Source organism: Hypanus sabinus, chromosome 8, assembly GCF_030144855.1.
Source record: "Hypanus sabinus isolate sHypSab1 chromosome 8, sHypSab1.hap1, whole genome shotgun sequence".
Lineage (NCBI taxonomy): Eukaryota > Metazoa > Chordata > Chondrichthyes > Myliobatiformes > Dasyatidae > Hypanus > Hypanus sabinus.
In genome coordinates, this window is record NC_082713.1 from 149,328,052 (window position 1) to 149,340,639 (window position 12,588).

A 12,588-nucleotide genomic window follows, 5' to 3' on the forward strand; every position below is an offset into this window, starting at 1 on the left:
AAGAGTTCAGGGCCTGCATGTTTCTGTTAAGGTGAAGAGCAAGGATGGCGGGGGAACACTGGTTGATGAAACATACTGAGGCTCTGCTGAAGAGAAGCAGCGAGTCATCTGTTGTACATAAGCAATTGGAAACTAACTAGTTTCTCTTGATAACTACAAGAAATGTAAGGGTGTACTTGAGAGAAAAGTTAGGGGGCAGAAAGAGGATATGAAAAGAATCTAGCAGGTAAGGTGAAGCAAAATCCCAAGAGATTATATATTAAGAGTAAATGGGTAGCTTGGGAGAGAATGGTCTCTTTCAAGACATGGCCATCTGTATGTAAAACCAAAAGAAATGAGTAAGATTTTTAATTAATTTTTCTTCTCAGCTTTTACTGAGGAGAAAACTATAGAAGTTAAGGAAATGGAGGAAATGAGTGATGTTGTCTTGGACCACATACAATTTAACAGGGAGGAGGGATTGATGGTTTTAAAGTGCATTAAGGTAGGTAAATCCTCAGGGCCTCATCTGGTGCATCCTTGTAGGAAGCTCGAGAAGAAATTGTGGGGACCTTTGCAGAGATTCTTATTTTGTCTCTGATCACAGGTGAGGTTCAGAAAGACTGGAGATTGGCTAATGTGGTACCGTTATTTAAAAGGGTAGCAAAACCAAGCCAGAAAACTACAGGTTTTGTGAATCTACATCAGTGGTGGGTAAATTGCTGGAGGGGATTTTTGAGGGAAAGGATCTACCAATGTTTGGATGAACAGTCCAGTTTGAGACATTCAGCATGCTTTTTACATGGGAAGTTGTTTCTGATAAATCTGTTGGAGTTCTTAAAGGAGGTAATGAAGAGGATAGATAAAGGTAGGATAATAAATGTTGTCTGTATGGACTTAAGTAAGATCTTTGACAAAGATCCACGTGGCAGGCTAGTCTAGAAGCTTAGATCATATGGGATCCAAGGGGAGATAGCAGATTGGATTCAAAATTGGCTCAGTGGTAGGAAGCAGACGGTGATGGCTGAGGTTTCTTTCTTGGATTGTGAGCATGTTTAGTGGTGTGCTACAAAAATCAGGTCTATTCTCATGTTTTTCAAAAGTACCGGCACATCCTCTTTCTTAAAGTTGACGTGTTCCAGCATATTAGCCTGTTCTACACTGTCTTCACATGCATCCACACCCTCTCACTGGTAAATACTGAAGCAAGGGACATCCCCTACCTACTCCAACTCCAGTCTCTTGATTACTCTTTTATCCCTGATTGATCCTACCCTCTTTCTACACTATGTGAAGAATGCCTTGGGGTTTTCCTTAATCTGACTCACCAAGGCCTTCTCGTGAACTTCTAGCTCTCCTAAATCTCTTCTTAAGCTTCTTCCTGACTGCCTTATAGCTCTCAAGAGCCTGGTCTGGTGCTTGCTTCCTAAGCCTAAGTATGCTTCCTTCTTCCTTTTGATTAGATATTCCACATCTCTTATCAACCATGATTCGTTCATCCAACCATCCTTTCCCTGCTACAATGGAACAGACTTATCCAGAAAACCATACAAGTGCTCCCTAAATAACATCCACATTTCTGTTGTACAATTGTTCCCAATTTATGCCTCCAAGTGCCTGCCTATTAGCATCATAATTCACCTTTCCACAATTAAATACTTTTCACACCATCTGCTCCTAACCTTGTCCAAGTTGTAGTGACTGTCTCCATAACTCTTACCCTCTGAGAAATCTGTTACCTAACTCAATTCATTGCCCAGTACTAGATCCAGTATGGCCTCTGCTCTAGTTTGCTGGTCCACATACTGTGTTAGGTATCCTTTCTGGACACACCTAACAAATTCTACCCCATGTATACCCTTTGCAAAGAGGTGGCAATCGATATTAGGCAAGTTGAAATCACCCATTACAATAACCCTCTTATTTTGCATCTTTCCAAAATCTGCCTCCTGATCCTGTCTCTGTTGCATTGGGGAGGGGTGTATAGCAAATGCCCTGATAGGGTGCTTGCTTCTTTCCATTTTCTGACTTTCACCCCCACTGATCCCTCCACGACATCCTCCTTTTCTGCAGCTGTGCAACTATCCTTGATTAGCAATGCTACTTCCCTCCCTGTCCCTTTTGAAACATCTAAATCCTAGATCATCCAGCAGCCATTCCTACCCTTGTGACAGCATTCTTTAATTAAGGTGAAAGTTTTAAAATATATACTGTAAGCTTCCAGCTTTACATAATATTTATTGGAGAAACTTTATACTTAATTATATGTTCTTATGAACAGCCCCAAAGGATTTTTTTGAAGTAGCATGCTTCATATGCACTTCCCCCTTCATATTACAGAATTATAGAAAATAGTGTCTGTGTATCTGTGTTTACAAACCTCATAATGTTAAATAATGCTTGAAATAAAAATACCATTCACAACAACCTCAAATAATAAATGGGTTCTGTTTTTGCAGGTGTTCATGAATCAATTTTTCCTTTTGTAAGAAAATCAATAAAAGTCATTCAATATGGTCAACATACCTTCACAATATTGTAATGAATGGCATCGAAAGTGCATAAGAACAATTAAAAAAAGTGGTGAGAGAGAGAGAAGGAGGAAACTAATTCTGCTTTGTGTATGTACATGTGTAGGACTTTTGGATTTAATAATTAGGAACTTATTTCCATGTAGGTGTGTCCGTAAGTCAGGGCATTCGTAACCAGGGGATGGCTTATATTGGGAACCCCAATGGAAGTTAGGTTAAGAGCTCATATACAAGGCACATAGAAGCTCATTTTTGGCAGTCTAAAACATTCTTTAAAAATGTTTTCTTTTACTGTGTTTTGGGAATATCTACTTTTTCATTGTTCATTGAAGCTCTAACAGTGTGTTGAAATGGAGAATTGCCCATAGGAATTTTTTTTCATTTCCTGTTTAAACAATGACATTCTTCAGGTGCATATGTTATATTTACAGGTCATTAATGGAACTGTAATAAACTAATTTATCCATGTATTTCTGCTAGCACTGAGTTACATCATTCATAAAAAAGGTGCAATAAAACGTACATGGCATTTAATAAGAATAAGATAATTCGTGCTGTTAAACTATCTCAGCCTGAAATGTTGACTGTTGACTTATTTCCATAGATGCTGCTTGACCTGCCGAGTTCCTCCACCATTTTGTGTGTGTGTTGCTTTGCAAATTGTAACTTTAGTTGATTTTAACTATTGAATTGAAAACAAATCACACTTAAAAAAAATCCTTCCTCTTTGCCATGATTTCAAAGTCCTTTTTTTAATAGGGATTAGATTAACATGCAAAAGTGTTTAGTTACAAAAGGTCTCAAGAAGAACCTATTTCCAATTTTCCAATGAAAGTGGACACTGCACTTTATGCCTGGATTAAATTGAAATTCTTATGCTACAGTTTTGTATTTACAATGTTCACTTTTGTCATACAGATCAACTAGGTATGCCACATCTCCATTAAGGCATTCAATTTTGTTTTCCAAGCTCTTGTTGACTTTGTGCAAAAGTTTAACCACAATGTCAAAAAGATCAGAGAAATGTTTTAAGCAGCAGTCTTTTGACAGCCAATGCACTTCATTGTGAAGAAGCAAGTGTTCAAACTCTTCATTGTTATATTGGCATAGCTGGCAAAATATTCCGCTATTTAATGAATGAGCCTTAATTTTGTTGATAACAGATATTGCAAGAGGCATGCTTAAAAAAAAGTCGCTGACTGATGCTTTTGGTTGTGAGGTGTTGACAATGAATTACACAATGGATTGCAAACAGACTTGGAATGTCTTTTTTCATAAATGCCACTGAACCAGCATGGCTCCGTCTGTTGCACAAACAATCATGTTCCTAACCTGAATACTTTTATCCTCAATATACAATTTGAGCTTGTCAGATTGTGGATTGTTGTGGATAGTGTGGAGGGCTGTCAGAGATTACAGTGGGACATTGATAAGATGCAAAACTGGTCTGAGAAGTGGCAAATGGAGTTCAACCCAGATAAGTGTGAAGTGGTTCATTTTGGTAGGTCAAATATGATGGCAGAATATTGCATTAATGGTAAGATTCTTGGCAGTGTGGAGGATCAGAGGGATCTTGGGGTCCGAGCCAGTAGGACACTCAAAGCAGCTACGCAGGTTGACTCTGTGGTTAAGAAGGCATAGGTGCATTGGACTTCATCAATCGTAGAATTGAATTTAGGAGCTGAGAGTTACAGCTATATAGGACCCTGGTCAGACCCCACTGGAGTACTGTGCTCAGTTCTGGCCGCCTCATTACAGGAAGGATGTGGAAACCACAGAAAGGGTGCAGAGGAGATTTACAAGGATGTTGCCTGGATTGGGGAGCATGCCTTATGAAAACAGGTAGCGTGAACTGTGCCTTTTCTCCTTGGAGCAACAGAGGATGAGAGGTGACTGATAGAGGTGTACAAGATAATGAGAAGCATTGATCGTGTGGATAGTCAGAGGATTTTTCCCAAGGTTGAAATGGCTAGCATGAGAGGGCATAGTTTTAAGGTGCTTGGAAATAGGTGCAGAGGAGATGTCAGGGGTAAGTTTTTTACGCAGCGTGGTGAGTGCGTGGAATGGGCTGCCTGCGGTGGTGGTAGAGGCAGAAACGATAGGGTCTTTTAAAAGAGTCTCCTGGATAGGTACATGGAGCTTAGAAAAATGGAGGGCTATGGGTAAGCCTAGGTAGTTCTAAGGTAAGGATATGTTCGACACAGCTTTGTGGGTCTAAGGGCCTGTATTGTGCTGTAGGTTTTCTATGTTTCTCTGTTGCTAGATTGATTCTCTATTGATATTTGTTTTTAACTTTTTACAAAAGCGAATCCTTCATAAACTTTTCCATTTTTGATAAACCATACATTTGTTATTAGCAGTGCCTCATTGTTTCACACAGCTGATTCGCAGTTTTTTGTAACTCTGTGCATAGTTGATACTCAATGTCTTGACTCATTTCGTCAATATGCCGAGCTACAGACTTACAGTGCCTATAAAACATATTCACCCCCTCCCCTTGGCAGTTTTCATGTTTTGTTGTTTTACAACATTGAATCACAGTGGATTTAATTTTTTACAAAAGAAGACTTTCGTATCAAAGTGGAAACAGTGGCAGTACAGAATACACTTTTTCCAGATCTCTGTTCCTTCTACAAATATACAGTGTATGCAGTGCTGTTCCAGTCTTGAACATTGCATTTTATTGTTTTGAGCAAACAAGAAGGAAAGAACACTTGAGCGATTATCTTTTAAGCCTCCCAGAATTTCAAAACTTCACTACTTGGTAGGCAACTGCTCTCAAGTAGAGAAAAATACAAGGAAAGCATGTCATTTAATTTCTTGTTTCCTAGGTATTCCAGTTTATGAACTACATGTTTATTTTTTTCCTGTTTATCAAGTGAACTTATTCTTCATATCTGAATTGTCTTGCTGAAGTTAAATTCTTGCTCCAAATAAAGCAGAATTCACTTTCCATGCATCTGGTTTCAACTTGGCAAATGTTGATTTTGTTCTGGATATTATTAAATTGTGCCTCCAAGCTAACAATTTAGTCATGAAAACTCTAAAGGGACAATTGTAGTAATTTTGGATTACTCCAGTCATTGTTACGGGTCGTTAATTAGGGCATATTAGCTTAACTAAGTCATGAAGATCCAAGAATTGTTCCCTGCCATTGTTTCCTGCCATGTATTGGAGTCCAATAGTTAAGCCAATTAGGTTGCTTAGTGCCATATTAATGTTAAAATAAATGTTCGCTGTATGTGATTCCATTTCCCATCTGCATAGATTGAAAATAATTTCATTGTTAGCCTTCATGTTGTTTATAAGCCAGGGAAAAGGTACTGCATTGAAAAACTTTAATTTGAATCTTTATGCTGGTGAGTTAAATCTTTCAATTTCTTACAGTCTGTTTTACTTTTTTTTCTCATTTATTACATTTACAGCCAGCCATTCAATTTAATTCTTATTTTCCTAAATTAAGGGGAAGAAAGGCACATATTTTTTTCCTTCCCTCTACTACTTTCCTCATCTATAATTCCTTCATAGGGCCTTGTGATGAAAATAATGTGTAATTGCAATTTGTTCTTTATCTGTTCCTTTGTGGAGGTGTTACCTTGATGCTTTCCAGGGTGTATGTTTGAATTGGAAAAAATCATAATACAGCTGATGATTTGAGAAATATTTCCCTCCCAGCACCACCACACCAAATGGCTCTGTTCTTTTATAGGAGCTAGCAATTACTGCCTGTATCTCCTCACCTGTAAAGTGAACCACTGCGGCCTTTCTGGTGAAGGTGCTCACAACATGTTATTAGGGCAAAAGTTCCAACATTTGGATAAGGAAGCAGGTTATTTCCAAGTCAGGGTAGTATGTGATCTTCATGTGATGGACATGGTCCTAAGGTAGGTATTTGCTGCCATGGTTACTCAGGAGAGTAACCACATTGTCAAGATATGAAATGGATCAGTCCACATAAAACATAAAAGTAAGTTTATTATTAAAGCATGTATATGTTACCATATCGATCTTGATTCATTTTCTTGCAGACATTTACAGGAAGAAATAAGAAATACAAAAGAAATTCACAAAAAAAAACATATAAATACTGACAAAGAATGTGCAAGAAAAGGACAAACTGTGCAAATAAAAAAATAATACTGAGAACAAGAGTTGTAAAGAATCCTTGTCAGTGAGCATGTGGGTGATAGAATCAGCCCAGAGTAGTGGTGATTGAAGTTATCCTTGCTGGTTCAGGAGCCTGATGGTTTTAGGGTAATAACTGTTCCTGAACCTGATGGCGTGGGATCTGGGGCTCTTGTATGTCCTGCCTGATGGAAGTAGCAAGAAGAGGGCCTGGTCTGCATATTGGGAGTCTTTGGTTGATGCTTTCATGTGGTAGTACTCCATGTAAGTGTACACATTGGTAAGGTGAAGGTGGGGGGAGCATTTTGCCTGTGATGGACTGGGTTATATACACCACTTCCTGTAGTCTTTTCCATTCCAGGCCATTGGTCTTTCTATACCGGGTGATGATGCAACAAGTTAGGGTACTCACTGCTAAGCATCTATAGAAGTTTGTCAAAGTTTTTGGTGACATGCGGAATCTACGCAAACTTTGAAGAAAGTAGAGGTGGTGTCGTGACTTCTTTGAGTTGACACTTAATGCTTGTTCCAGGGCAGATCCTCAGATATGTTCATGCCAAGGAATTTAAAGCTGCTTTAAAATGCAATACATTTATTCAGATTTACTTGATGTCAATTCAGATTTGTATGTTATTGCTTTGGTGAAAACTGCACATTATATGAAAAAATGATTTAAGCTACCTTTAAATTTAAAAACATTTCTGTTCAGTGGATAGTTCTGTGGGCTAAGAGTACTGAATTTGCTCTAGCTGTTAGTAGCAATGGCATATCTACAGTACCTTGATTTGTAAATGTTTCACGGTTCATTACTGGTTGTTTCAGAGTACATGGTAAACAATTCTTATTACTACAATGCTTAACTTGTTCTCCACTTTCCAAAGGTATTAATTTTTCTTCATTCTCAGTGTCCTAATTATTAAAACAGCAACACCTTTGTCTCAATAACCAGTCCAACTGTGAATCCATTTTTGATGACATTAGCACTGCAGTCTTGATCATGTAGCCATTCAAATATTTAATACACTCATACAAAAGCTCCCTTATCAAAGTATAGTAAAATTGCATTAGAGTGAAGCTCATGCTGTTATGAAAAGTTATATATACTATGTTTACATACTATGAAATTCAGTAATGGCTCAAACATAACACTCAATTGAATTTTTGTAATAGAGTAAGTTAGGTTGTCCTGTTATGTACTGGCATGTAGATAGCTAGGAATTTTGTGCTGCTTTCAATTACCATTATTCAAAAAATTGCAATATTTCTACACAGCATTAAAATGTTATCACTATGGCATTGATAATGGCTGTAATAACATTTGTTCATAATTCACACATTAACAGATTGTAATATTATTTTCCAGGAAAAACATAAACAGCAGTTAGAAGATCTTAGAAAAGCTGGCAACGATGCTCTTAGCATTATCATTGAAGAATTTAAGGTTGGTATTCTTCAGGCTGAATTGAAATAAATTGAAACACAAGAAAGACTGCAGATGCTGGAATGGAGCAACATACAGAAAATGCTCGAATAACTCTAGTCAGGCAGCAGCTGTGGAGGGAAATGAAATTATTGATAACGACATCTTTTACAAGTCTACTGATTCCAACAACTCGATTACACCCCTTGCCACCCTGTCATTTGCAAGGATGCTATTCCCATCACTCAGCTCCCCTGTTGTTACTGCATTTGTTTTCATGATGAGCCTTTCCTATCCAGGGCATCTCAGATGTCCTTTTCAGAAAATGGGGTTTCCCTTTCACTGTTATCAATGTAGCTCTTAACCGCATTTCCTCCATTTTCTGGACAACCAGCCTCATCCCATCCTTTACCAGCATAATAAGGACAGGATTCCCCTTGTCCTCATCTACCACTCTGGAAGCCTCTGAATCCAAAATATCATTCTCCACAACTTCCACAATTTCCAGTGGGATCCCACCACCAGGCACATCTTTTCTTTCCCTCCCTTCTCTGCAACTCCTTTAGCTTGTTTTGCTCTCACCTCCATGATCTCCCTCCTGATACTTAACCCTGCAACCTTCCTAAAAGTTAGACTTTGCTTTACACCACCATCATTTAGGGCCCTAATCAGTCCTTCCGGGTGAGGCAGCACTTCATGTGCAAATCCATTGGTGTAATTTTTTTCCCCATCTAGGAGGCTCCTAGTGGGGCCTCCCCTACATAGGTGAGACCTGACACAGATTCGGGAATCACTTCATTGAGCACCACTGGACCATCTCCAATATATTTTTTTACATAAGGGGCTCAAAACTCCTCTCAATACTCTCAAGAATGGTTTGACTAATGCCATATAAAGGGTTAGCATTACATTCTTGTTTTTATATTCTAGTCCTCTCAAAATGAATGCCAACAAATGATTACACTTGTCTTCCTTACTGATGACTCAAGCTGCAAGTTAAGCTTTAGGGAATCCTGCACGGGGATTCCCATGTCCCTTTGCACCTCTGATTTCTGAATTTTCTCCTGTTTAGAAAATAGTCTACGCCTTGATTCCTTTTATCAAATTGCATGACCATATGCTTTCCTACACTATATTCTATCTGCCAGTTCTTTGCCCATTCTTCCATTCTGTCTTAGTCCTTCTGCAGACTCCCTGCTTCCTAAACAATACATGCCCTTCCACCTATCTTTATATTTTCCAGAAACTTGGCCTCCTTTCCTCCTTAAAGAGTGAAATGACTTTTGCAATTTTACAGTCCCACAGAACCATTCTGGAATCCATGATTCCTGGAAAATCACTACCAATCACTACCACAACTTCTTCAGCTACTTCTTTCAGAATGTTGGGCGTCTTTTATCTGGCCCAGGTGACTTACCTACCTTCAGACTTTTCAGCTTCCTAAGTACCTTCTCCATCGTCGTAGCAACAACACTCACTTCAGCCCCCTGACACTCTTGAATTTCTGACACACCAGTAGTATCTTCTACAGTGAAGACTGGCACAAAATACTTAAGTTAATCTGCCATTTCTTTGCTCCCCCATTATTACTTGTCTAGCATAATTTTCTAGCGGTCTGATATCCACTCTAGTCTCTCTTTTACTCTTTATATATCTGAAAAAAACTGCTTTCCTCTTTTATATTACCTTCATATTTCATCTTTCCGCTCAGTTACAAATCTAAAGATTAGTTTGGAATATTTTCCTTGATTCAATTCTGTCCATGACCTCAGGCATTATTTCCAGCATTTGTTTGTGTTTAATAAGGTTTTCATAAGTACCCCATCTGGTGGTGTATCTGAGTATCAATTTAATTGTCCACTTACAATTAAAATCAATGCCAAACATTGGTTTTTGAATGTTTTCATAAGGTTAACTTAAAAAAAAATTCAGTCAAGAATCCTTACAGTGTATCGATCTTTTTTGCTTATATGTAACTCTCTTTGGGATATTTGTTTGGTATTAAGTTCATTACCTGACAGTGTACAAATTAATAGAGAATAAATGAATATTAATATCTGCAGCATTCTACTGTATTTAAGTAAAATGATCAATACTGTACTCTATGGATCACTAATACATATTGCAAAAGAAGTAATAGTTACTAAATCAAAGACAACATACGTGTAATTTAATACCATGATATAATGTAATTTAACTGATTTTTCTGAATTAGAAACAGAATCAGATTTAATATCACTGGTATATGTCATGAAATGTTGTTTTACAGCAGCAGTACATTGCAATACATAATAAAATCTAAATTATACAATACGAAGTATATATAAAAATATAAATAAAAAAGTAGTGGAAAAAGAGAGGAAAAGTAGTGAGGTAGTATTGATGATTCATTGTCCATTCATAAATCTGATGACAGAGTGGAAGAAGGTGTTACTAAGTGCGCCTCTTTAGGCTCCTGTACCACATTCTTTGTGTTTGCAATGGAAGAGGGCATGTCCTGAGTGTTGGGGATCCTTAATGATCAATGACGCCTTTTTGAGGCACCACCTTTGGAAGGTGTCCTGGACGCTGGGAAAGCTAGTGCCCATGATGGAGCTGGCTGAGTTTACAACTTTCTGCTGCTATTTCTGATCCTGTGCAATGGCCCCTCCACACTGGATGGTGATGCAACCAGTTAGAGTGTTCTGCATGAGACATTTGTAGAAATTTGCGAGTGTCTTTGGGAACATATCAAGTCTCCTCAAGCTCTTAATGACATATAGCTGTTGTCTTGCCGCCTTTGTAATTGTGTCAGTCTGTTGGGTCCAGAATAGATCTTCAGAGATGTTGACACCAGGAACTTAAAGCTGTTCACCTTTTCCACTGCTAATCCCTCAATGAGGGCTGGTGAATGTTACTTTGACTTCCCCTTCCTGAAAGCTACAGTCAATATCTTGATCTTATTGAGATTGACTTCAAAGTTGTTGTGGTGATACTACTCAACCAGTTGATCTATCTTGCTCCTGTACATCGCTTCATCAGCATCTGAAACTTTTGTCAACAGTAGTTGTTGTGGATGTAGAAGAAAACAGAACAGTGGGCTAAGCATGGTTCCTTCAGGTGTGTTAGTGTTGATCGTCAGCTAGGAGGAGATGTTATTTCCAATCTGCACAGACTATGCTCTCCTGGTGGGAAAGTCAAGATTCCAGTTGCAGAGGGAGGTACAGAAGCCCAGGTTTTGGAGGTTGTTGATTAGAACTGAATAAAGAGCAGCCTGATGTAGGAATTACTGTTGTCCAGGTGATTCAAGGCTGAGCGAAGAATCAGTGAGATTGCATCCACTGTAGACCTATTGATGTGATAGGCAAACCGCAGTGGGTCCAGGTCCTTGCTTCGCCAGGAGTCGAGTCTAGCTGTGACCAACCTCTCAAAGTCCTTAATCACAGCAGATGTGAGTGCCACTGGATGATGGGTGCTGAGGCAATTCACCCTGCTCTTCTTGGGCACTGGTATGATTGATGCCCTTTTGAAGCAGGTGTGAACCTCTGACTGCAGCAGTGAGAGACTTAAGACGTCCTTGAACACTCTTGCCAGTTGGTTGGCGCAGGCTTTCAGAGTCCTACCAGGGACACCGACAGGGCCTGATGCCTTGGGAGGTTTCACCCTCATGAAAGATGTTCGGGTGTCAGTTTCTGAGATGGAGATCACAGAGTCACAAGGTGCTGCAAGACTTGTACAGATGTAATCCTATTTTCTCATTCAAAGCATCCATAAAAGGTATTGAGCTCATCTGCGAGTTTTTTCCCTTCAGGAGTGAATGTGGCTACTGCTGCCTATTACAGAAATTAATAAAAGTAAATATTACCTATATGTATATATGGATTTAGATTTAAAGGTAGAATTTTAATACCTTAATTAACTTTTCAGGCAATGATTTAAAACAAACTTCCTCTATGTTGCATTAATAAAAACTGCACATTTCAAAGTTTCCATACTTGGTTGATAACTCTTAAAGAAGCAATTTTATGAACCCTATCAGTACATGGAACAGGGTGATTGAAAAACACTCTTCCTGAAGACATGGAATTATTGAGCTTTGGTTGATTTGCTGATTAATATCATTTTTATTTTCTTTTTATGGATCTGATATATGACTCTGAGATACCATAAATGACATTACATCTCATTTTGAGCCATTCTGTAGCTTCTACTTTGAAATCTGATCAAGTTCATATATCCTCCAATAACTTCAGCAACTCACTTCAACAATCTTTCACTGATTTGTCTTTATTGTTATTTTCACAGTTATGACATTATATCTTGTCTTGAAAGCTCAATATCTAGCAATTACACTGTTTGGGAAGTGGATTCAAGATTTCAGCTACACTGTTACGTCAAAACATGTTATTTGAATTCTCTCCTTAAACAATAGGGCTTTGATTTTAAGCCCCTTCAATGGGTTGAGTCTCATTGATATAGGAGGCCACATCAGGAGCACCGGACGCAGTATATGACCCCAACAGACTCGCAGGTTAAGTGTTATGACCCCAACAG

At 38.5% G+C, this 12,588-nt stretch overlaps 1 protein-coding gene across 6 annotated transcripts in view; it reads left to right on the plus strand.

Annotated features, from left to right (window-relative positions):
• Positions 1-12,588, plus strand: part of LOC132398583 (coiled-coil domain-containing protein 91-like) — a 179,804-nt gene that overhangs the window by 79,758 nt on the left and 87,458 nt on the right. For all 6 annotated transcript variants that reach the window (XM_059978232.1, XM_059978227.1, XM_059978231.1 and 3 more), the window contains one exon: positions 7,999-8,076. In XM_059978232.1, the coding sequence (XP_059834215.1) occupies positions 7,999-8,076 (78 nt within the window). The remainder of the gene's footprint in view (positions 1-7,998; positions 8,077-12,588) is intronic.